Here is a 26,661-nt window from a genome sequence, read left to right as displayed (position 1 = left end):
GTGTACAGCATAGTGATTCACATGTATACACACACACACATATATTCTTTTTCATTATAGGTCATTACAAGGTACTGAATATAGTTCCCTGTGCTAAACTGTAGGACCTGTTTTTTATTTTTTATATAGTAGCTAGTATCTGTAAATCCCCAAACGTAAGATGGGTGACTCCTTTAAGGTAATATTTTCCTCCCTTTTTTAAAAAAAATTAAGGTAAAATTGACATATAACATACCAGTTTCAGGTGTACAACATAATGATTCAGTATTTGTATATACTGCAAAATAATCACCATAAGTCTAAATAAAAAAAAGTCTAAATATCTGTCCCTATACATAGCTACAATGTTTTTCTTGTGATGAGAACTTTTAAGGTCTCCTCTCGTAGCAGCTTTCAAACATGCTGTACAGTATCACTGCCTATGGTCATCATGCTGTACATCCCATGTCCATGACTTATCTCCGTTCCCTCTGTGACCATCATTCTCCCCATTTTACAGATGAAGAAAGCGAGACAAAAAGAGCACTAGTAAAGCTGAGAGCTAAACTCAGGCCGTCTGCTTCCAGTACTTTACGCTCCTATGCCCAACACCGTGGAGCCACCTCATCATTTCTTTTATGGTCATTTCTGATGACACTTTAGTCTTCAAATGTGATGCTTGGTGTTGCTCTTTAAGGTAATCTTTATTGGCTTCACCCTTCCTTGTCTTTACTGACTCTGTCCCAGGCGCTTCCTGAGTCCTAATTAGACTACCTGTGTCCAAGTCTTTGTCTCCGGGTTTTCTTTTGGGGGGAACCTAAGTATCGTGTCATGCAGAATGTAGTCAAATGCTAAGATGTGTAGCAAACACAATTTTCCTTGGCAAGGCCGACAGAGCAGCTAAACTGAGGATTATGGAAAAGAAGAGTGGCAGCTGGGAGTGATTTAGCTGGAGGGTTAAGGAGGAGTCGGTCCAGAAAGAGCCTTATAAAACCTTATTAGGACTTTACCCTAAAAAAACAAAGGCTTTTAAAGGGATTTAAGCTGGGAGAGACATGATGAGATCTGCACTTAAAAATTATCTCTAACTGTAAGGAACCCCTTAGCCGCAAGCCACACACAGGAAACTTCTCTCCACATTTTCCTCACCTGTTTCTCATGCGGTGGTGCTTCCTGGTGGTTCCTGAAGACAGCTGGCTCCTGCCCCCAGGGGCTTGGCCGAGCGTTGTCCCAAAGCTGAAACCATAGTGGATCCTGAAGAGACCTAGCCTTTATCAGCAGCACCAGGAGCCTAAGTTCCCACAGGAGCCAAGTCCATCAGTGAAATACGTGTACCTTGAGGGTCAGAGGGGGGACTTGGCGCCACCTGCTGGCCAGCTGGGACGTGCAGGCTGCAACCTCTCAGTTCAGTGGAGGCCATGCTCCCAGCTGGCAAGCCTTCAGAATCCACAATATTTGGAAATTCAAACTGAAATGGAGCCAAATGACTTCTCAAAACAAAAACAAAAACAAAAACAAAAACAAAAACAAAAACCCTGATTTGGGAGGGACTAGACCTGACAGTGAAACTAGTTAATCCACGTGAGGTGATGGACTAGGCAGAGTAGAAAGTAGCTCTGGGATAGAAATGAGTGACTGCACCTGGGAGCCATTTAGTAGCGGTGTTCGCAGGCTTGGTGGCTGACTGGCTGGGGAGGGTGAGAGAAAGGGAGGAATCAAGGATGAGAATTCTCTCTCCAGGCCAGCAGCTGGTGGACAGTGGGGCTGTTCCCTAATTCTGCTGGGGGGGAGCGTCTGGGAGGCCTGCTGACGGCTGCCGTTTTGGGTAGGCTGCCCTGCTGAGTCTGAGGTGCATGTGGGAAAAGCAAGGTCAGGTATCTTTTGCTCAGATACCTAGTGTGTCTGGCGCTTAGGAGGGAGACCTGGGCTGCAGGTGAGCACGTGGACAGCAGTGAAGCCGTGGGAGCCGAGTATCGTGTAGAATGCGGAGAACGAGCCAGAGGGAGCCTGAAGAGGTGACGTGGAGAAACAGAGCCCACGATGATTCTAGAATGTAAGCAGTCACCCGGAAGCCAGAGAAGCTTCAGGGACGCCTAGTCGAGATAAAGGCTGAAGGTGTCCTTGCTGAAAAAGCCAGAGGTAGAAAAATAGGCAAAACTGATCTTAGTTTCAAGAATTCTGGAAAGTGATTGCCCTTCAGGGCACAGGGAGTGACTGGAAGAGGAGGGGGCACAGGGGGGCTTCTCTCTCTCTGGGTGCTGCTGAGACGTGTGCGTTAAGTTTGTGAGAGGACTGTGGCAGCAGGGGACTCTGGGACTCTGACACCTGCCCCACAAACACACACATCTGTGTGAGCTCAGACCTCCAGCACCCAGGCGCTAAAAACCCCTTGTGCAGAATGAGGACTCTTGTTTTCAAAGAGAGACTGATTTCACACTTTTAATTGTTTAATTAATGAACATTTACATTTAAAAAAAGCAGTAAAAGGACCAGGCATAGAAAGCATTGACTGTGAGGCAGAGAACGGATACAGGTATCCTTTCCAAGTCTTGATGGAAGGAAAATTCAGAGAGACTGAGTTTCTTGCATTCACAGTTCTCATTCTGGATACAAACCGTTAGGCCTGCCCATTCTCATTTAACACTTTAGTTACAAACATTATCAGACGTGCTGGTTATGAGTGCTCAGCTGGGAGAAGCCTGCCTTGTTAGCTGACAATAACTCTTTCGGAACCAAAAACCATGTGATTTTCATTCCTGAAAGGACCTGACCTTGTTAGAATAAATCTATTGCAGGATGCTGGGCTCTGGAATAGGGAGAGTTAAAAACCTTGCTTATGGAGATTAAAACTCACCCAACAGTTAGAGCTGAAGTGCTCTAACTGAAGATTCTCTGCTTCCTCTAGAGGAAGGATCAGTAAGCGTTTCTTAAGGATGGCAAGTAGTTTCCGATTTGCAGATCATTTGGTCATGAGACCTGTAAACAAATGGACATGGCTGCATTTAAAAAAACCTTTATTTACAAAGCCAGGAGGCCCAGCCTTAGTTTCCCAAAGCTGGCCATAAAGTGTGAGGCTGGGAGCCTGAGTTCTGTCCAGAACATCTGGACATTCTGAATGGATGTCCATCACCAAGTATTTGGTTTTTGTGTCGGAGACACGTGCTCCAACTGCAATACTTTGGTATGAATTTTTAGAATGGTTTAGGAGAATATCAGTACCTGTGACTTAGACCATTTCATGTGAAGAATCCAAGTGGAAAATACATTAGGAAAGCGTGGTGTTAACAATTCCCAGTGTCAAGCAGAACCAGGCGGACATTCACTTCAGCGCATTTATCTAGAATAAAGCGAGCAATTAAGCTACTGGGGAGCAGGAAAGAGTAAGCTTGCGTTTTGGTTGCACTGCCATCCCAGTCCCTGACTTAAACACCTTGGAGGTTTACAATAATTAGTGTGACAAATTTTCATTTGTCTTACTTTGATTACTTTTTAAGTTAAAAATTTAAACTGGTATAAAGAAAAAAATTGCATAAAGAAAAAATGAAATAACCTATAAGAAACTGTCACAGAATTTTTGGTTCCTTGAATGAATCCTTTCAACCTCAAGTCAAAGCCAGGAATCTTTCACATGTGAATTAAATGCCGTTAGGAATCATATTTGGTACGTGTAGGGCAGCCCCCCCAGACATAATGCAGATCCATTGATTCTTCACCTGCAACTTCTGGACAGATGCCGATGGATTCCTTCACCAGTGAATTTCTAGATTCAAGAATGTCTCAAGGCCTATGCCTGATAAAACGCATTTTAAACTTCCAAAATGCCAGTAATAATTGGTTTCAGAGGATCCTCCAAGGAAGTAAAAATATATTCCTAAGCACACTTGACACCCTTTAGGGTTTGCTCATTTTATACAAGAGAGAACGGAGAGGGATGAGAAGACATGAAGGGCCCTCCTTAGCCCTCCTGTGGAGAGTGGCAGGCATCTGAAAATGCTCAAATGCTCCATCAGAGCCGAGATCTTAAAAAGAATGATTACCTCCGTTAAAAAATAATATTTTGTCAGTCCCTTAAAAGTGGGAGTTAAACTGAAGATTTGTTATTGAGGTCTCATGTTGTTTTTTTCCCAGAAAGCTTTTTCTTGTCCTGTAAAATGGTTTTCACGATACAGGAGGGCTCCGGTTGGGGACAGAGGCTGAAGGAATAAGGCATGAGGCGAGGCAGGAAGAAGCGCAGAGTCTTCAAGAGAAACATAAAATCTGTTCTTACATCTGCAAAAAGACTTCCTGGCTTGCTGTTTTCCTCGGGAAAGCTGTTAATTCATGATCTATTATAGTTCCCCAAGTTATTACCTAAGAGATTAACTGCTCATGTTTTTGATTACTTACAGGCAAAATTTTCTTCTTAAGGTGCTATTAAAAGAAATCCACTATGTTATTTTACAATTGCCACTCAATTATCTAATAACCAGCTCTCCAAGGCTCTCTGTGATGCATGACAACTGAGAATTAAGACCACCCCACTGAGAGGTGAGTCACCGAGTGGACAGTTGCTACAGAGCAAATGCCTGCACCAGCCCTGCTGTGTTGAGTGCCCTCCAACGACTAAGCTTGGCTAACCTGAAAGGCTTTAATGGGCCATGGCCACTTCCTACTTTTCACTTCTTATAATCATAAAACTTTTCCTTCTTGAAAACAAAAATTATTAGAGAGATTATCAGAGTGTCAGGTACAACACTTATCAGCATTTCAAAAAATTATAGACAGTTTAAAATGTTGAACAGATTCAGTAACAGCTTTTCAAGACCCTGAGTCACTTGCATTTTAAAGCCTGTATCAGACATTGCAATGTTAAAGGTAAATTATTTGAACGTCTATTGGGTAGTAAGGATGTCAAAGAACAATGGGTAATTAGGCCATACTGTACATCTTGTGTCCACAGTCCAAGCAATTTTTTGCAGAATGTTGTACTACTTAAACTGCTCTTGCAAAACAGGCAATTACTGCACTGAATTTTCCATAAAATCCACCCAAATAAATCTTGTAGTCTCTCATCTTTGCAGATGAGCATCTTGCCTTTGAGAAGATGCAGTAGAAAAGCAACTTGCTACAGAAGCCAGCAGGAAGATTTCTTGTCTGAGACTCCGTAAGTTTTTCGTTTCATTAACTCTCCTCCACCTCCTTTATTCATTCGACAAACACATACTGAGCACCTCTTCTGTTCCAGGCACTGTTCCAGACTCAGGGTATACACTATGAACAAAATACAGGGAAGTCCCTGCCCAGTGGAGCTTACATTCTAATATGGTGAGACAGACAAGCACATAAGTACATAGTATCACAGGGATCAAAACAGCTTAGAGACATCCTGTCTGAAATCTGTTTAGTGCATCTCCTCATTTGGGGGCAGTGGTGAGTGACCCGAAAGGCCAGTAATGGACTGCAATGTCACTTGTCCTAATGGGTGAACTACAGTGATTCCTTCAACTAACCTGGGTCTCAGTTTCTCATCTATAAAATGGGGAGAAGATGGGGTAAGTGTTTTTTTTTTAAAGAGAAAGGGTCCTTTCAGGCTTTAATTCTCATGGTTTTATGGAAGCATTTGCACAAAATCAAAAGCCATTTGTTGACTGTTCTACATTTTAAAAAATACTTAAAAAGAAAATATAAGAAACTCTAAGGTATTCCACATGCATTCAGCACTTTAAATGCCACTCTAAACTTCGTAAGTAGCAAACGCCTTATTTACAACTGCTACACAATGAAGTCATTTTACCGTCTTCAGACATTAGAAAAGCATTTTCATTTGCACTGTCGGTTACATAATCCCACCTCATTTGTAAAACCCTCCCCTGGGCGTGGCACTGTCTCTCTCCTGCTAACCCAGATACTGACCTTGTGCTCCTGTCTGACCTTGTCCCCTGGACTATCAGCTCTACCAGAACAGGGATTGGGTCCTTGCTTCTTTGGATGAGATCCTGTCCAGATAATCCACAGACGTGTTGTCACTGCACCTACACCACGCTTTACGGGCTCAGGCCTTTTAGGAACCCACATTAATTTTTCAGGCCGTAAGAAGAGTTCTGCTTAATAAAAATGGAGCTATAGTGTACCAAAGGGTATGTTAACATCCAAAAAGGAAAAAATGGGTTCCCAGAGCAATTCTAGGACAGACTAGGATAATGAGAATAAATAATCCTAACCTCTTTGGAAGGCCTGGTGGAATGTTAATGCATATTTAATAATGCAAGCGAAGTAGCATGTATTTTGCAGTTAATTTTTCTTAAAGATGGTAACATAGCTGGAGTGCTGAATGTCACGTGAGGTGAGGCTTATACTCATTAACTTGGTACAAGTTATGAAGCCTCTGATTCTATTAAAAGACAAGCTGTATCCACTGGTTTGATTTTGAAATGTAGAAATTCCAATTTCCATCAATCCAGCAGCTAAGAATGACAGGAAATTTTATAGGACTATAAGAAATCTTATCTGGATCAGATCCCCACTGACATGTTGGCGGTTTCTGAAGGCTGCATGCTCCATCTTTGAGTTTTATCCGTTGCTGAGTAATCAGATCGCCTACATATGTTTTCAAATTTGATCAGGTGGGCCCTGTCAAAAGGACACATCTTCTCAGTGCCTTTGGAGGCAAAGCGAAATCTCTGCCTTAATAACTGAATTTAATTCCTTCCTGTTGGTCTGTGATGTCAAGATGCACAGTGTCAGTATTACCAGAAGTGCCCTGTACGGGCTGCTGTGTAGACTGAGGTCTGTCCTGTCCTTACGGTCACTGGAAAGGAGGAAAGAGCACATCCTTGGCTGGGGGCATGCTACTGCTTCAGGACCAGGTGGGAAGGAGCAGCCGGTGACACCTCGAAGAAACTTGGGGCAGAATCAGAACATCTTCTGGCAACAAACGATATCTCAAACCAGAGCCTGTCCGGACTATGAGAGGAAGGCAGGTCCAGCAGACCTCAGCTGCATGAGTGAGGGTCAGAGGAAAATAAGGAGGCTCAGACAACGTTTGGCAACGTTGTTCACAGTTAGGGTAAATTCTTGTTAGTGAAGAAAATGCACTTTGGCATACATTGTGGAATTTAAGTATGTGTTTAACCTGTTGGATATCTGCACCTCAGAATGCAGTCCCTTTTTCACAAGGACAGGCAGGAGAGCCCTGCTGATGCTCACTGTCCTCACATCAGTACGACTGCAGCCCCTCCCAGCCAATCCAAAGGGTCTAAGGGTGGGATACAAGAGTGCACTGTGTCTGGCTTTGGCTGCTAGGTCTCCAGAAAGTCACGGTGTGCAGTGTACTCGTCAGGGTAAAGCCCTTGGGCTGCAAACAAATATAACTCTTAAGTCCAAACCTCCGTGGGCACTATGGCTTCTTTGGTTCCAACCGCAGGCAGTAGGTTTTCTTCAGACAAGAAATAAAGTGGGAATTGCACCAAGAACCCGCGGATCTTCTTCAGCTCTTCCTCCGCTCTGATGGGATCTTCCTTCGCTAAGATGGGCTTGCTTATAAAGTCTCTCAGCTGAATTAAATTGTGTACTTCATCGTTGGGAAGGCACCGGAACACCTGATTGAAATGCAAATAGGAAACTGAGTGCTAAGCTTAAAAGAAAGCATATCCCCTTTGTGGAAAGTATTCGTTCCAACAGACAAAACCTTTGTTGTATGAAACATGTATTAGTTTTATGTTACAGCACAACACTGATGGAAGGGTTGTTTCTCTTCTTTGCTACAAAGAGACTGCTAGATTCTCTTCCATCAAAAAAAAAAAAAAAAATCACAGATCCTATATCTTATCTACATAAGTGACTGACCTCAGGGTAAAGTCTAGCTAGTGGGAAGGGATTTCCCTGGTGTTACTCCACATTAAGGTTAATTTTTTGGATAATAATCATCCCTGAATTCCACTGGAGGTTCTGGTCTAAAGGAAAGTCATATTCTGTATTTTCTCTAACTTTATTTTGAAAAAAATTCTTATCTGTACCTGTACTTAAACTTATCAATAGTACACTTACTTTGCTAATTGAAAAGAAGTTTCAACATCATAATACTTCACACCTGAATACTCCAGCATATAATTTCTTAGGAATAGGGACATGTGCTTATATAACCACGATATCATTCTCACACCTCAGAAAATCAATTCCCTATCATTTCAGATACCATCTAGATTTACTCGATTATTCCCAAAACGTCTGCTATCACTGTTATCCCCCCAATCCAGGATCTAAACAAGGCTGTGTCCTACATTCTCAAAATTACATTTTAAAAGAATCCATGCACGTGATGTATTTGATCATGGCCTTGAATCCTCAGTATGAAATAAGGCTGTGTAGACAGTTGTCATGTTCTATTAGAAATGATACATTTTCTGTGCTGAGGAGACTCTGGAAGTCAGAAGAAGAACCAGTCTTACCCAGTTTCTGACAGATGGTCAATGGATCCCAGCTTGAGTATCTTCTATGACAGAAAGCCGGCCCCTTCATTCTGTAACCTGTTCCAGGGTTGGGTAACTCTTAACTCTTGTGTATAAGCGTTATCATTACCCATGGACAGAACTAACCAGGAGATGCATTTGGCCTTCCTAACAAACTAAGCTGGTTTTAAAACAGCTTCCCCAAATCAGAAGTGTCCAACAAAGGAAGCTTCTCATTATTAATCAGCTTCGTTAGGAGAGATACCATTTACTATGTACCATGTGCTAAATCCATTTAATAGACTGTTCTCCATCCTCATGACCACCTGGTGAATATCCCTTCCAATTTATAGGTGAGGAAAGAAAGGAAGGCTCAGAATGTCAAGTTCCTCTGCACAAAGTTATAACACCAGCAGCTGGATGAGTTGGGCTGAACCCAGGTCTGACTCATTGTTTGATCCCATCTGCCTCTTTTCTTTGTCACTAGATGTACGCAAAGGCTGGGTAACCACCTGCAGAGGATGCTTATAATAGGATTCCAGAATCGGAGACTAGAATGCCACTCAGGTCAGAATCCATGGTACTTTTTGATATTTTTTTTTATTGTCCACAAATATGTATTTTATCACAACTTGGAAGTGTATTGGCTTTTTACTCATTAAGAATACTCTGTACCAGTAATATGCAGAAATAATGGTGTGCTTTTGTGACGTGATTCAATTAAAAGGGGAGCAGGATACGCGAATCTCACCTTATCATAAATTGTAGCATTTCGAGCTGCCGTTGAAACCCACACCTCCTTGAAGAATTTGTCACTCACTGGATCCTGAATGTCTTCACTGGGGCCAGAAAGATAGCCGAGGACAACCCTGAAATGTAAGCGCCCTCCAAAATGAGTAACTGAGACAAAGCAGTTTGCTGCAGGCACTGTTTCTAACGGTCCAGTAATTCAAGCACTCAGCCACAGAAGTCTAATTTTTTTTTTTTTTTTACGAAATCAAAGGAAGCCATTAAGACTAAGTGTGTGTCTCTGTATGTCTATATAAAAAAATCTAAGCTGCAAAACAAAACAAACAAAAACCTAAGTTGTTATGATGCTTGAAAATTTTAACTGTTGGACAGAGAAAGACCCTCATTTTGTTTAAGAGAGTCCTCGTAATTTGGCCTAAGAGGGTGAGGACACTGGAGGATAAGATGAGTGTGCAAAGCATGTGCCAGCCAAGGTGCTGAGCCCTTTCCAAAAAGGATCTCAGGAAATCCTCCACAACCTTAGAAGAGGCATCTGTTATTATTTTCATTTTACAGCAAAGGGAACTAAGGCACAAAGAAGTTAAGTAACTGGTTCAAGGTATAGAGCTGGTAAGCTCTGATCTGGGGCTCCAGCCAGGACCACCCGACTCCCAGACCTGTGCTCTTAACCATAATTTGACCTTCCCTCCTTCCCTCTTCCCTCCCTTGGGCCAAGAACGATGCCGAACTAGGGTACAGAAATGAATATGGAAGACATGGAGCCTCTCTGGGTGGAGTTAAATTTGGAGGATGAGATCAACAATAAATACTCTCAAAAGGAATTAATTAAAATGTGATAAATACCAGGTGTGCTTCAAGAGGATGTGATGGGGTAGTCGGGGAGGCTTTTCCTTCCCTTCCCTGTTTGCCTAACCCTACCTCCCATCATCCAGGTTCAGTCCAAGGATCGCCTCTATAAAACTTTGCACGAGTCCCCCATCTCCCATCTCCCATTTCTTCCCGTCAATTCTGAGTGATCTGAACATTCTTCCTTTGTCCCCACTCTGTGCTTCCTACGGTTCGTTCTTATCGGAGCACTTGCGATGCTTTACGCACTTTTTGTTTTTAACAGGCCCGTCTCCCACTTCCAGTGTGTAAATTCTTGGAGAGAAGAGGACCCGGCTCCTCTCACATCCCCAGAGCACCTGGCATAAAAGAAGCCAGGTAGTGGATGTTGCCTGAATTGATCAAATATAAACAGAGGACCAGAAATGACAAGAAATTCTCAAGCAAAGCAAGACGAGTTTTAGAGGTCATATTTGAAAATCAGAAGGACTCTTGTACTTACATAAAGCCTGAGAGTTAAAAAGCACTTCCATCTTAATCCTGCGATGTAGATGCTACATGATTCGCATTTTGCAAATGGGAAACCAAAGGTTGGAGACATACTATTACTAGAGTTAGAATCACCACTGGGGCCAAAGCCCTCTTCTCACATAGGCAGGCTCAGAAATACCCAAAAGGCTTGTACTACGTTGGAAATACAAGTGGGGACACAGGCCTCTGAAGGACTTGGGCTTTTTACATTGAGTGAAATTGGGGCGTCTTGTGGACACTGGAGCCGGGAGGGACAGGATCTGACTTACATATTAAAATACGGCTGCTGTACTGAGAACAGACTGTGCAGGGTAAGGGCTGAAACAGGGACACCAGTTGGAGTCACTGCAGTCATCTTGGTGGGAGATGATGGTGCCGTGGGTGGTGGAAACATAAGGTTTTATTGATCCAGTAGACAGAGGGTGTGAGAAAAAATGAGGCATCAGGGTGACTAAAAGGGCTTTGGCTCGAGCAACTGGAAGAATGTAGTTGTCACTAGCTGAGAAGGAGGATGCTGTGGGTAAAGTCCATTTGTGGAGGAAGACCAAGAATTCAATTTTGAAACTGCTGGGACATCTATTAAATATTCCAGTGGCAATGCTAAGTGGGCAGCTGGATACATGAACCTGGAGTTTGGTAGAGAAGATTTGGCTGGAGATACAATTGCGAATTGTCTATATATATATATATATTCCTAAAGCCATAGCACTTTAACTGAATTTACCAAAGTAGTGAGTACAGACAGAGAAGGGGACCAGAGCACCTGACAGCAGGGGAGAGAAAGAGCAGTCAGTGAGGCTGCAGAGAAGCCAGAGGGTGAGTGTCCTGGAACCACACGAAGTACGTCAAGGAGAATGGTGTTCAGTTCAGATGAGAAGCTGGCCACTGGATTTAACAGTGTGGAGGTCATAATATTGTCACCTTCTTTGTATTGAAATATATAGGTTTACATCACCATTTTTGTATGAGGGGGAGGTAATTAGGTTTATTCATTCATTTCTACTTGGAGGAGGTACTAGGGATGGAACCCAGGACCTCGTGTGTGCTAAGCATGCGCTCTGTCACTAGAGCTATCCCCTCCCCACTACATCATCATTTTTAATGACTGTAGAATTTCCTGTCATGTGAAATTTTATTCAACCAATTATTTTATTATGACCTTTTGGGTAGCTTCCAGTTTTCCATGATTATTTAAATAATACTATAATGCATAATTTATTCATCACATCTAATACTTTGTACATTTCTATGATTATTTCACTAGCAGAAATTTAAGAATTAAAATTCCTGGGTCAAACAGTATGCGAAATTTACTTCAAGAGAGGCTGTTCCAACACATACGGTTATTAACCACGTGTGTTCTCCCCAGTCATCTCCGGTACTATCAACTCCTGAAAAAGCTCAGCCAGCTTATGGATAAAAAGGCATCTCATTTTAGTTTTAGTCTGCAGTTTTTCTGCTGTATAAAAATTCTCTAAAATAAACATACCTGGCACCTGGGCTCACCAGGATTCTTAGAGTTTTATAACCTCAAAATTCTATTTCCACTTCAAATAATGTCTCCTTCGGACTACACAGGAATAACTTTCAAAAAGATCCTAAGGGATGATGTTTGCACAGATGCTGCTGCACCTTAAGACCCAAAGCAGAATTTAACTGCACCAGATTTGAAGGACAGAACAAGTTATAACAATAAGCCAATTATAATAATACCTTTGATTTGGGTCGCGTCTAACCAGCTGAAAACAGAGCAGAAAGAATGTTTCTGTGACTTTGCTTTTAAGTTAGAACGAGAGGTGAGGCAGTGTGTCTATCAAGTTATCAGTTAAGAGCTCGTGTGTAGAGAAAGCAGTTAAATAAATTTGTCTGTAACAGACACTATTCAGTAATAAGTTACTTCCCCTATCAATTTTTTAATTATAAAAATTTACATTAAAATGCACGGAAAAAATAATACAAAGTATTCTGGGTATTCTTTTGAGGTTTCAGAGTAAATGGATTTGCTTTTATGTTGACGTGTATAATGGCAACGATTTAATGCTGGATTGTTTATGCATCAGGGGGACAGTAGGAAACCTGCAGGAAACTGTTTCTGTTCTTCACATTCTTCATGTCTATCACTCTAAATGATTCTGAGCTCTGCTTGTGTGGATCATGGTTCTATTGAATGACAGCTGCATCTGTAAAGTTTGGATAATTTGCTAGGACTTAATGAACTGTTTGGCACGTAGTTGTGACATTCAGTGCAGTACCCTGATGGTTGATCCTATTTAGAATCGACTTCACATTAAAATGAATCTCTTTATTTCTATTCAAAAGTAGCCCAGATGGAAAATGATTGAAGTTGCATTTTTTTAAGGGAGAAAATGGCTCTGTTTTAGGCCACAATATTTATCTTTGAGAATATTTCCTAATAAAAAACAGCTAAAATCAACACAAAGTTTTCATGGTGCTTTTTAATATATTATTTGTGTTTGCCATAATGGCAAAGTGAAAATGGTTGTTCAAGAACAAGTGCCTCTTTAAGATAGTTTGAAAGTTGCCAGGAAAATAAAGCACCTAGCAGTGAGCTTAGCATGAGATGTATGGGATCAGCGAAAAAACCGATAACAACAAAAGACTTTAATGATTACTGAAGGGCTCCTGCTTCCAGTAATGAAAACCCTAAAGCTTTATTGAAGAACAAAAGAAAATTTGAATAAATTGAAGCCTATACCCTGCTCTTCAATAGGATGGCTCAATATTATAAAGATGTCAACTCTTTTTATATTAATCTATAAATATACTGCAATCCTGATTTAAAAAACTGATGAGAAAACTTGAATAAATAATTTTAAAGTTCATTTAGAAGAATGACTATTTAAAAGTAGGCAAGGAAGGGCGGGTATAGCTCAGTGGTAGAGCGCACACTTAGCACGCACGAGGTCCTGGGTTCAATCTCCAGTACTCCATTAAAAATAAATAAATAAACCTAATTACCACCCCCCCCAAACCAGAAATACACAAAAACAAACAAAGTAGCCAAGATTATTCTGGAAAAGAATACTAATTTGGGGAAGTGGTATGGCAGGAAGTAGCATTACAGTGCACGGCTACAATAATTAAAGTGGTATCACACTGGTGTGCGAGTCAGCAGACTTTCAATAGGACATCACAGAGAGCAGAGACAAGTCAGGATGCATGGCAACTCGGTGCTCCAGGAAGAGGCACTGCAGGCCGGAGAGGCACAGAGTGCTGCAATCATGCAGTTCTAGACCAGCTGGTTTGTTGGGGAAAAGGAGTTAGAGTCCCTACTTCATTCCTTACATTGAAATAAATTGCAGATGTTAAATGTAAGAAGTAATATCAAACAAACGCTGGAGGAAAATATAAGTAAATATTTGATCTTGGGCTGGGGAAGCTATTCTAAAGTATATTTTTTAAAAGGAGGAACAAAAGAAAAACCTGATAGATTTGATTAATAAAAACTGAAGTTTTACCCAAATGCTCTAAATATGATTAAAAGGCAATTGGCAAATCAGATTCACAACAAATGGGAGAAAGAAACTAGCCCCTTATATACTTAAATTACTTATAAATCATTAAAAGAAAGTGAAACATTCCAACAAAATTGGTCAAAGGACAGAAATAATCTAGACAATTTACAAAAGGACAACTGCAAATGGCTAACGAATACATTTTTAAACCCTCAAATTGCAACTTAAAATAATGAAATTCTATTTGAAACCCAACAAATCAGCAAAGATGAAGTAATTTAATAGAACTCAGAAAAGATAGGAGGGCTAAGCCCTCTAAAACACTGCTGGTGATAAATAGGATAAGAAATCAGAGGGCAAAGGAAACTGCACACTTCCTTTGACTAGAAATTCCATAGTTGGGACATAGTCAAGGAAACAATTAAGAAGGTAAGCAAGATGCTGTCTACAAACATACCTACTTCTTTACATCAGCAAAAAAACTTGCCTGTCAGTGAGGTTTTGGTTAAAGGGATTATGGCATACTCATACGATGTAACACAATGCAGCCATTCAGTGTCACAGAAGAACACTCTAATGACATGGAAAAGTGTAACAGTGTTTAAATAATGAAGACCTTTGTAGAACTACAAGATCCTAATTATGTTTAAAAAGAGAAATACAGTATCGTAATATTTATGTATAGAAAAAAGTGGAATGTTGAAATTGTTAGCACTGAGTGGTGGGATTACAGACAAATTTAATTTTCTTATTGCTTTTCTGTGTTTATCCAATTTTCTAAAGTGACAATGTGTTGTAAGGAGAATCCTCTCCCTCTATAATCATTCCACGTTTAGAAAGTTTTAAAGAAGCTCACATCTTTAAATACTCAAGTTCTCATGGAACTGGAATGGTGTGACATTTACTTCTAGTTTACAGGAGGAAATATTTGTTTCCTTATATAAGCTGCAGTAGGCAATCAGTGGGTTGATTAACATGATACTAATTTTAAACTGTCCCCTGTTAAACAAAACAATTTAACATCAGATGCTAATTGGAGTATCAATGGTCTGAAAAAAAATTTTACTGGTAAAACAATTAGTAACAAGGACAATAAATAAAGCAATAAAAGCTGTGACAAGGGATTGACAGTCAGATTTTGAGGGATGAACTTGCTGAGCTCCTCTGGGGCAGAGGGAGCAGAATGAACATCTCTGGAACTGAAGCTTGGGTCTCAAAAGCCAGAGTGTGGAGTATGAGGTAATGGCCGCCAGCACCTGCAGGAGGGAAGGGCTCCCTATGTGCCTGTCTGCAAGTGAGCCAGTTTCCAAAAGCGACCATTAACACCGGAAGGGTTAAAACGACAGCATTGCACCAGTATCTATGCAGTGCCTCTCATCAAATGGCTTAAAATGCCATCCTTAATCAGGGGCATTTGGCTCTGTCTCACTGTAGAGGCCACACTGAAATCCCATCCTGGACAATATAGTTCTGGAATCATAGAATTATGGACATACTGCAAAAAGCGTGCAGATGGGAAGGTGGTCGGGGTGTTCCACAGACAGTGGGGAGCTCAGTGTGTCTGCAGTGGGCGAGGGGAAGAGTGAGAGGAGATAAGAAGCCATTTGGGGAAAAAGAAAAGATAAGAAGCCACTGGGGAGCGGCTGAGCAGAGGAGTGACCGGCTCTGAGTTAGGTTCTGGAAGGATCACTCTGACCACTGAGATCAGACTACAGGGGCTGGTCAGAGCCCCGCCCAGGAAAGTTCTCAGTCAACCTTAATTGAATGAAGGACTCATTTAGAGCCACACATCCTTTGCTTCCTAGCCCAGTGTTCTCTGCTTGACCACAGACTTGTTTGAAACTCACATTTTCTTACAGAAGATCAAGAGCCATCCATGTCTGGAGGTCATCTTAAATCTGAGAACTGAAGTTCCCACGTTTAAATTTAACACCAGCATCTCTCACATTCTCCTTTGGGAATTTTTATCATATCCTTGTATTACTGGAACTATTTCAATTTCTAAAAATGGACTCACTATAAAAAACTTAAATAGACACTAGACGGTTTGACCTGGTCCTAAATCAATTTAAATATATATATTTTTATATATATACATATATATATATTTATATATATATGTGTGTATGTATGTATGTGTATATATATATATATATATATATATAAATAAATAGATTTTAAATGCTAGTTTTCTCTACTGGACATAAAAATAATAAAAACTATTGACATAGGAAACGTTTGTGCCCCACACAGTCATTTTGCATACGACTGGGGGTTCACGTCCTGTGTCCTGGGGGATGCTGTTTTAGAGAAGAAGACCCTGGAGACGGCATGTGTGCTAAAGGCAAGAGGCTGGGGGGTGGGGGTGGGGTTCCAGTGCCCACTGCAGCAGGACTACGTAAGGGAGAACCAGCTTCAGAGACCCACCGGAAGCACTGCAGCCGAAGCCCCTGGGCGAACCGGCCAGCTTGGTACTCTTTTCCATCCATTACCGAAGGGACCGTCTCGGTGTCCTGCATGATGATGGCCATCTCACTGTCACGTTTCCCCAGCATGCTCCGGTCATTTATGTTGGCAGAGCCTAGAAAGAGAGACAGCCAAACGGAACAATTTTCTCATCTGGCAGGTGCTCATTTGCCCTCTAGACTTGATTCTTCCTTGCTAATGAAACCCTAATTTTGATTTTGTTATCAACAGACACTGTGCTTTAGGGAGGCAGGGCCCTCCTTAACCCAGGGTTGACCCTGGATCCATCGAAGTCAGCCACTGCTTTTTGCCAGTGACTGGCTTAGGAATGGCCACTTGACATGATTCCAGCCTGTGTACCATGAGGGAAAATCTGTGAGGGGCTTCTGAGAAATTTTTTTCTACTTCTTAAAAATAAACACAAGAACAAGATGGTATCTCCTCCAGTCTTTGGATACTCTGGCTTGAAGGGTTGCATGAGGACATGATTCCAGGAGCTGCTGCAGCCATTTTGTAACTACTAGGGGACAAACAGACAAGCTGAAGGTGGAAAAGCAGAAAGAAGAAAGACTCTGGGTCCTTAAGTCACTGAACCAGCCAATCTTCGAATTTCCTTACCTTCTGTTATGTGACATAATACATTTTCCTTATTTCACATACTTCTAGCTGAATTTTTTATCTTGTGGCTCAAAGGATTCTAACTGATGTAATCATGAAGCATACAGAGGGAAAAGATCACTTACCAGCTCAGTTAAATCAGCTTTTACACTTACGAATCATATTCTGTAGACTATAATTCATGGTCATATAATTATAAATGTCAAGACCCAAGAGGCCCTTCATAAGCAATCGAGTCCACTCTCAGATACAGATTATCATTAGTGGCTTTGCGTTTCCATTCTCTTGCCTCACTTGTGTGGCACACCAACAGCTTCTATATCAACTTCCCTCCATTCTATTTTTAAATCCAAATGAGCTGCAAATGTTGACTTTCACATGGGAAGAGCAAGTATTTTAATATTAGTTCAATCTGCGCTTTGTCTGCGTATCTCTGCCGTGTAGTCAACAACGATGTTACGTTTTCTGCATTAATCATTGCGAAGCCACAATTTTGAATCCTTGAGGTGTCCTACAAATGACAGGCTGTTTTTCCTTCTGGCTCCTCTTGCCTTAGCCCCACATTCCACTGCTTCTGCAGACTCGGAGCAGAAGGGTCGGGTTGAATAGGGGGCACGAGCTACCTACCCTCTATGACGGGGACTGTCAGGGTGTAAAGTAATGGCAGCCCTGCCTCGAACCCAAATGGTGGGATGTCAGACATGAGAGGAAGCTGGTCCTTTCCCAAGAGACTTTACTGCCATTTGCCACAATATTGTCACATAGTTAATACATAGATCTATGATAACTGTGGATGTGAATGGTGCCCCACGGTGACCTTGTGTGACAGAGAAAGGATGGAGCACCTCACAGAAATCTGGGGGCTCTATTAGAGCACTGTAAGGTAGGACCCACCTTTGAAACACTTAAAAAAAAAATTGAAGTATGGTCAGTTACAATGTGTCAATTCCTTGTGTACAACATAATGTTTCAGTCATACGTATACATACATATGTTCATTTTCATATTCTTTTTCATTACAGGTTACTACAAGATACTGAATATAATTCCCTGTGCTATACAGAAGAAATTTGTTTTTTTAATGTATTTTACATTTAGTTAGTATTTGCAAATCTCAAACCCCCAATTCATTCCTTCCCACCCCCTTTCACCCTGGTAACCATAAGTTTGTTTACTATTTGTGAAACACCTCGTTTTGTTAGCAAGAAATCATCCTTTATACGTACACTTACATGTTAATAATGATGCTGTAAAATCTGCAGCCATGTCTTTGGACCTCACATTGGGTCCAGTATTAATTTGGGCAAAGTCATTTAATCTTTCTCAGCTTTAATTTGATCTGTTATAAATTGTGATTGTAAGACACACCTGGTAGGGTTTCACATACAAGTCAGGATGTGAAAGCACTTTCTGACCTATAAACTGCTCCACAATGCTAAACTATTATTGGCATTATTATCCAATACTTCTCACCTCGATAATATCTGCACCAGAGAACACTGCCATGGGAAGGAACGATTTGCTGGCACGTAGCCTTTGTATCAAAGAATCCTCTTCTCTGGGTGAATGCCCCTCACCCAAGAATGTGAACTATCAGGGGCGAGGAATAATGACCCCACGGTTTTGCTTTGGGACATCACTACCTCAGGGCCCCGGCAGAGGCCGCTCTTGGGCTGGAGGGCTGCTGGACTGGGAGGACATCGTTGCTCTTCACTGCCAGGGAAACAGGGGATGTGAGCCCCCTGGAAAGCCTCGCATACACTCTTACTTTCACAGCAGTCCCCCAGGCTCCCACCCACTACGGTGGGCCCCACACTCACCAGGGGAGGAACGCATTATGGCATTCTGAGCTGGAATTCTTAAGAGAGAGGGGGTCATTCCTGTACTTCCAGGGCCCGTCTGGGGCTTCCCAGAGCACTGGGATCTTATGGTAGCTCACAGAGAAAAAAATGTGATGATGAATATATATATGTTCATGTGTAACTGAAAAATTTGTGCTCTACACTGGAATTTGACACAACATTGTAAAATGATTATAAATCAATAAAAAATGTTAAAAAAAAAAACCTCTCCAAACCTATTTAAGTGTTAGCTCAGCTACTGAAGACTACTTTGCATTTATACTTGATGTAAAATAAATCAGGCTGAAAGTCAAAATGACCTTTAAAAGGAAAATATTTACGTCTGTCAATTTTTACCTCAAGAGTTCTGAAATTGTGCTGAAAAGACCAACTGGAGTTTATTTGACTTTTGTTTGTTTGTTTTTGCATTTCAGCAAACGTCAATATTTTTCCTTTCCTTACCGTCACGGCCAAGTTTAATATAAAAATATTCTGAGATGGGCTTGTGAAGAGCAAGAACAGAACAGCTCATGGGAAATAAGAGAAAAGTTATTTACTACGGGAAGTCGGGGGGTGGAAATAAATCCTTAAAGAGCTTTGATCCCTATAGAGCAAGAGATTGAAGGCATAAGATATTTTTCAAAATGCCCTGAGTAAGTATTAAAAGAATATGTGTGTGTGTGTGTGAGTGTGTGTGTGTGTGTGTGTGTGTGTGTACATGTATATGTATGTATCACCACGCTGTGGTCCATACATTTTCTGGCTTCAGAACAACTTTTTCTTTCTTTTCAAATCATGTTCCAGATAAGACAGTCTCATGACTCCTAGAAATGAGACTTTCTTCTTTTCTTAGTGGAGGAGAGAGATGGAAAAGGCATATTTACTGCCAAAAATTTTCAAAGTACTCCATGACATTTAGTTTCTTAAAGAATAGGTAAGTATCTTATGATAGCTGAGAAACTACATTTTATTTAAAACGGATGAACAGAGTTCCCAACAGTGGAACACATCATCTCTCTAAGTAACATTCTGCCCCTTTGTCAATTCATTGATCTGGCTGGTTATGAATATTCTGTTTCTCATCCTGGCCGTTCAGTGTCCGTGTAACGTGATGTTAGAAGGCAAAACAATTCAATGATGGGAAAATGAAGCTTTCCATGTGTATAAAAGAATGAGGCTGAAAATCCGCCCCTCTGGTCCAGGTGATCTAAGCTGGGTAGAATGTACAACGGTAACTCTCTCTGGAACCTGGCAGTGGGGAGAGGCCTTCAGGAACAGACTGCTGACCTTAGTCTAGAAGTACATCATCTCATTACCACACAACTTCCACCTCACCCCCTGACACCAGCAAAGCCGGTCTGCTCTGCACCCTGATTAATAACATCCAAAACATCGACTCTGGGAAAAAATGGTAAGCATAGGGGCAGCAATATTTTAATATCGTTCCAATCCTGACTCTTGTAAAACTTCAGTTCTGTGGTAATGGTCAGGTGGATGTGGTGTGGTACTCATTTGTGACACATTTCCCACCCCACTTCTCCCTGCTCCAATCCCCGAGGTCTAGGTACTTGGATTCAAAATAAAAATAAGGGAATGATAAAGAATTAATGAGAGCAGACCGATTACTGCACTGCTGGGTTAAACCACTGTCTCTGGACACTCATTTGCACAATGGCCATTTAATTGCTCTGTGCCTCTGTTACTTCATAGATAAAAACAGGGATTAGAAAGGACGTAAGTGAAAAAGATTGCTTCAGAAATGTTTAAGATATTGTATGTCTGTCCCTCTCAACTGCAAAAGAAGTTTCAGAGGAATGGATAGAAAGATTTTTGCATGAGGTAAGTCAACTAGCAAGGAACACAGAGACCAAGTACTTACCAATAATAACAGTGTTGTCATCAGCAATTAGCAACTTGCTGTGGACATAGATGAGCTCGGTGACCAGGTTTCCTTCCAGCTCTGCATGTGTTCTAAGACCACAGAAGGATATGTAATTTATCCACTGATTGCCAACTGTAAGTTGAACAAGAAATCACTAAAATTAATATGACCACGCTCAATAAAGGCACTTGAAATTTTACTGTCTTTCAAAACAAATATACTACTTAAACAGGTTGTTAAGAATAGACTGTATAATATGTGTGTGTGTTTGTATGTGTGTATAGTTTCAGAATACACCTAGAATCTATTTTTGCTTTCTGAAGAGGGTTATACCGTTAACACGGATGGGTATACGATTTTCAAAAATCATACTGATGTGATTTCTATGAACTCCCTTTGCTGAGGCAATCGAAAAATAAATTCAAATATGAATATTTTATTTTGATGGCTTGGTGAGTAACTCCTCAAGAGTGATAATTAACGTGTAGTCGCAGTAGATAACCCAAGATTCCAGTGTGACACTTACATCTGTCTTGGATGACCCCTGCTACCAGATGGGAGCCCAAACTACCTGATGAACACAGTTTGTAGCATATTCAGCACAAAGCAGCAGTTAAATTTTACAGACTTCGTGTAAATAAAAACGTTGGAAATTAAATAACGCTTCTTCTAAATCATTAAAATTAGGGAGTGAAAGAATCCTGCATAGATTTGACTTTGGGGAACTTTTTTCAGAGCAAGCGGTACCAGGTTTGTACTTAAAAATGTCCTCTCATCATGTGAGGGTCATTTATGTGGCAAGAAGAAATGCAGACCATTTCAAACCAACCCATAATCATTACCCTGGCATGAGTGTTGGTTTATGGTCCCTCTCCCACACAGCAGTTCTCCTGGATAAGCAAAGTCTGATACTAAGAATAAATGGAGTAGAACCAAACCATCACAGATTCTAATAGGAAGAGAATATAAAATTTTAAAGAGAATCTGAAGCATACTAATAGAACCCATAGTAGTTCAATGTGTCACTTTCTGAGGTTTCCATGTATTACTGATGCTCCCTATTTTACTGTTGATGTTACTCAGTGTATCTATCAAATTTAGGTATTTTGGAGTGAAATGTGTTTAGAGGTTATACACAGAGGTTCCTCCATTTACAGACAACCCCTCATATATATATGATCTTGTAACTGTCTTGGCCAAAAGTTGACGTGTTGCTGCACTAGTACAGCATGTGTAAGAGATGCATTTCTCAAAAGTTTCATGTACATGAGATTTTTGCAAATCAGTATCTTCTCCATTTGATAATGTTATATTGGAAAGAGGCCTTCACCTAAAGCATTGCCTCCTCTTTAAAGTCTTCCCTGATTCAGGAGAAAGGAGCATTTCCTCTTTTAAGTCCTTCATGTCCATAAAATTCCTGGAAAATGTTTCTAATATAATGCCCAATATATTATTTTACAAATATTTATTTAATCCTTCATTTCTCCTACTGTCATGAAAGTCTTATACATCTTTGTGTCTTCAATCCTTGCACAATGCTAAAAAAAAAAAAAAGGTGAATAAATGGGTGAATAGATGAATGGATAGAATATTCAGGTGGCAGCTAATATTTTAGCTTTTGGTTTCTCTGTATCATCTATTTTCCAGCAGCTGGTTCATGATCTAAAATTTTAAGACATAAAACATCTTTTTAAAGGAATCATAGAGCAAATCTTTTGCTAAAATAAATAAAAATTTACAGTAATGTCCATAAAAAACTACACTGAACATATAGTAGACCAGTGGTTCTCAGAATGCGTAAGAATTGCCTCTGTGAGGACCTGTCAGAAGCAGAATCTGGGGACACTTCCCACAGATTCCGATTCAGTAGAAATCTGTAATTCAATAAGTGCCTTAGGGGATATCATTCTTTGAGTGACACTGTCATTGAGCCTTGGTATTTACAGATTTAAGATCAGTGGTACACATTCAGAAAATAATGCATCATGACCATGTGAGTCCTTGCACACACTCCAGGGGTCCAAGTTTGCTCAATATGAAGAAAATCTATTAATATGAAACACAATATTGATTGATCTAGGGAGAAATATCATAAGGGATATCTCAATAGATGCTGAAAAGCTTTTGACACAATTCAGCAACTATCCCTGATAAATACAATGAAGAAAGCAGGAAATGATGAATACTTTAATATGCTAAAAATACATAATACATGTATTATATATGTATAATGTATATGTATATATGTGTGTCTATAATATCTTCAATACTATTTAACATCTCCTTGGAAGTATCAGTCAATGCATTTAGACAAGAAAAATCACATAAGAAGTAAAACCACTTCCACTTGCAGATTATATGATAGTATACTCAGGGAATGACAGATAAACCTGTCTCAAACAATAGGAGAATTAAGTATGGTGACAGGATAGAAATTAGCATATAGAAATTAATAGCCTTCATGTACAAACAATAACCATTTAGAGGATATAATCACAAAATCTCATTTACAATGGCAACAAAGAAGATAAAACACTTAAAGAATAACATCAATAAATGTGCAAAAGCATTATGAAGAAAAATTTAAAAGGCTATCAAAAGACACAAGAATAGACTTCAACAAATAAAAAGACATCCTTTGTTCTGGGATAGGGCAATTCATTAAAAAGATGCCAACTCTCCCAGTGTTATTTTATATATTTAATGTAATCTCAGTAGAAACACCAACAAGTTTTTATGGAACTAGAAAACCTAACATTACAGTTCATATGGAAAAATAAACATCTAAGAATGAATACGAAAAAAATTGGAAAAGAAAGGTTATGAGGGGGCATTAGCCCTATCTGATACTAGCATATACTGTAAAGTCTGTATAAAACAGTGCAGAACTGGTACATAGAGAGCCAAATCAGTGAATGGAATAGCAAGTCCAGAAACAGACCCAAATAAGTATGGAAATTTTGCATATGATAAAGGTGGCCTCTCAAATGACTAGGACTAGGACTTTTAAATAAAAGGGGCTAGCAAAATTACATAGCCATTTGAAAAAAGATAAAAATTACATACATTCCTCCCAGCAATCATAAGACTAAACTCCAAATAAATCAGAGATAAACTGTAATCATATGAAGCCATACAAGTGTTAGAAGAAAACAGGGTTAATTCCTGGTAACCTGAGTGTAGGGAAGGCTTGTAACTATCTAGAGGCAACAAAAGAAAAGATCACTAATGTTGGCCAAATTTTTAAAAACCATATTTGCATGACACAAAACATCACAAGCAAAAACAAAAGACAAATGACAAAGAGGGAGAAAGTATTTGCAGTATATGTTATAGATAAAAAGCTGAGAGTCCTAACATATAAAGAAGTCAATAACTGAATTGAGAAAAAGATCAAAATCTAGACAGAAAAATGGGCAAAAGACATGAACAGACAATTCACACACACCAAAAAAACCAGTTTGAAAAGATATTTATCCTCAATCCTAATAAGAGAAATGCAAACTAAGACTATACTGAGAAACCATTTTTTAATCAATGAGATTGTCCAAAAAGAGAGTGCTTGGAGCAAGCACTCTCTTTCATCGGTGGTAAGAATGCAAATTGGTGCAAACTGTTTTTCGGTTGGGAGGTAGTTTGGCAATATCTAACAAAACTACCTATGTATTTACCTACTGACAAAGCACTCCCAGTCTAGAAATTTATCCTAAATATACACTTCCAACAAATATCAACACATATGCACAAAGTTATTCATGGCATAATTACAATTGAAAAATACTGAAAACAACCTAAATGCCCATACAGAGGAGAATGACTGAATTAACTACAGCAAATCTATACATGGAAGACTGTGCAAAGGAATGAAGATCTCTATGAACTGATATGGAGTGATTTCCAGGACAAAATGTTACATGAAAAAAAGCAAATGCACAAGAGAATATGTGGTATGCTGTTTTTACGAAAGAGACTGGGAGAAATAGGAAAATATATATATATCTGCTCATTTGTACAAAAAGAAACACAGCGAGAATAATTTAGAAACTGACAAAATTGGTTACCAGTGGGACAGGGTGGAAAAGATGGGTGGGGAAGAAACTGAAAGGCTGTTTAGGGCAGTGACACTTACCTAAGTATGGCTTTTGTATAGTTCTGACTATTGGAAGTTTACTGCACACACTCAAAAAATCAAAAAAGATAGAAAAAAGCCTAAAAAGAAATACAGACCGATGCAAATGAACCTATCTGTATTTCATATTAATAACAAAATCCAAGTAAATTTTGAACACTGACTTTTGAGTATATACCATGAGGGTAGGCTAAAGACAAAAAGAACTGTAAACTAAATACTGAATTCTAGTGAGATTTATTTTTCATAGTAGCATGGGCTAGCAATTCTGAAATTATTTTCTATGTATTATAAGATTGAGGGAATATATATACATATTATATATATAAAATAGGTAACAGAAGCCAGATTTCTCACTGTGAGAGAAAGAAGTCATAAAAATAGAAAGAGAGTAAGAAGGAATCCTGTGGTGTGGGACTGGAAATGTAGGTATCAGTATGAAGATGGATGGATGGATAGGTATGGAAGATAGACAGACGGATAGACAATGTGCACGCAAAAGGCCCAAACAGTGATATCCCAGTAGTAATGATCATATCTTGTACCCAGAATTTGGTTTGTAAATGCCATTTTCCACTAAAAGAACCTCAGTTCCTTGGAGAAACGATTGATTCCAGGGCTAGTTCTGGGAATGTATGAGATGAGTCAGGTTCTTGCTGTGCTTGTAAGAAAGAAAAGCTGATGAGGACACGTCAAAAGCACATGGGAGCAAGCTTAAAAAGGCCCTCACTGAACATCAAAATTATAACCCACTGAACAACATAAGAATCCAGAGGTCCATACAGGAATAAACACATACGTGGAGAAGAAGGAAAACTGTCTTACAGTAGAATTCCAGTTAAGAAATTTAGAAGAAAGTAATAAACATAGAAGAAGGGATGGAACTAAAACATCAATGTTTGGCAACTATCACAGGAATAATAATTGAATCGTAGTAGTAATAATTGATGTGGGAAGAATCAGTAACATATCCTAAAACCAGGGGTGAATGTTTGATAAGAAGCAGGATATTTACTGTATAGACTCAAAGTGTTTTCCCACAAAATATTTAATTACAAAGGGGAAAATGGTAATTTGATAGTGGAGAAACCTGGCAGATACCACCTTCCTTAAGGGATCAAAGTTAATATAACAAGTAATAGGGCAAATCAACATCGTGTTCCTCCTGACATGGTGCTTGAAAACACATCACTTCTGAGATATTCCTGCTGAAAATGCATAACCTGAGTCTAACTATGAGGAAACAACAGATACACCCAGATTGAGGGCTTTTTTACAAAATAACTGTACCTCTTAAAAAATATCAAGATCATGAAAGTTTTGCAAAAAAAAAAAAAAAAAGATTGCAAAGAAGGTAAAATGTTAACAGTTGGGAAATCAGGATGAAGGGTACATGGCAGTTCGGGAAATTCTTCCATAAGTCTGAAATTATTTAAAAATATATTTTTAAAAGGTTAATGCTACTGACTGGCTGTTAGCAGCCTGAAGACTTAAAATGTAATAATCTGTCATTTCCTAGGGCACAGATTTGGGGCATCCCACAGCAGGTCTGGAGAGACTCAGCAACACATCAGTTAGCAGGCGAGCCTCACAGCCCACAGCCGGTACCTAGTGCCCTTCACCCTTGCTACAAAATTACTCTTATGAAGCAATAAAAAACATTTCTTTATGAAAAATGCCTTTAAGAAGAAAGCTAAGGGTTAGTACCAGAAACAGGGGCCAAAGGAAAGATAAGGGT

At 39.8% G+C, this 26,661-nt stretch overlaps 1 protein-coding gene across 9 annotated transcripts in view; it reads right to left on the bottom strand.

The window, feature by feature from the left end:
* Positions 1-2,402: 2,402 nt before the first annotated feature.
* PLD1 (phospholipase D1) overlaps positions 2,403-26,661 on the bottom strand; it is a 173,219-nt gene continuing 148,960 nt past the window's right edge. For 8 of the 9 annotated variants that reach the window (XM_032484383.1, XM_032484397.1, XM_032484396.1 and 5 more), the window contains 4 exons: positions 20,792-20,926; positions 16,415-16,568; positions 9,157-9,274; positions 2,403-7,556 (listed from right to left, as the gene is read on the bottom strand). In XM_032484383.1, the coding sequence (XP_032340274.1) occupies positions 7,332-7,556; positions 9,157-9,274; positions 16,415-16,568; positions 20,792-20,926 (632 nt within the window). In that variant the 3' untranslated portion in view covers positions 2,403-7,331. Of the gene's footprint in view, positions 7,557-9,156; positions 9,275-16,414; positions 16,569-20,791; positions 20,927-26,661 lie in introns of those variants that run through there. The other variant, XM_032484398.1, reaches the window with a different exon arrangement.

This window comes from Camelus ferus, chromosome 1, assembly GCF_009834535.1.
Source record: "Camelus ferus isolate YT-003-E chromosome 1, BCGSAC_Cfer_1.0, whole genome shotgun sequence".
Lineage (NCBI taxonomy): Eukaryota > Metazoa > Chordata > Mammalia > Artiodactyla > Camelidae > Camelus > Camelus ferus.
The sequence above is the reverse complement of the archived record's forward strand: the minus strand, read 5'-3'. Positions and strand labels throughout refer to the sequence as shown.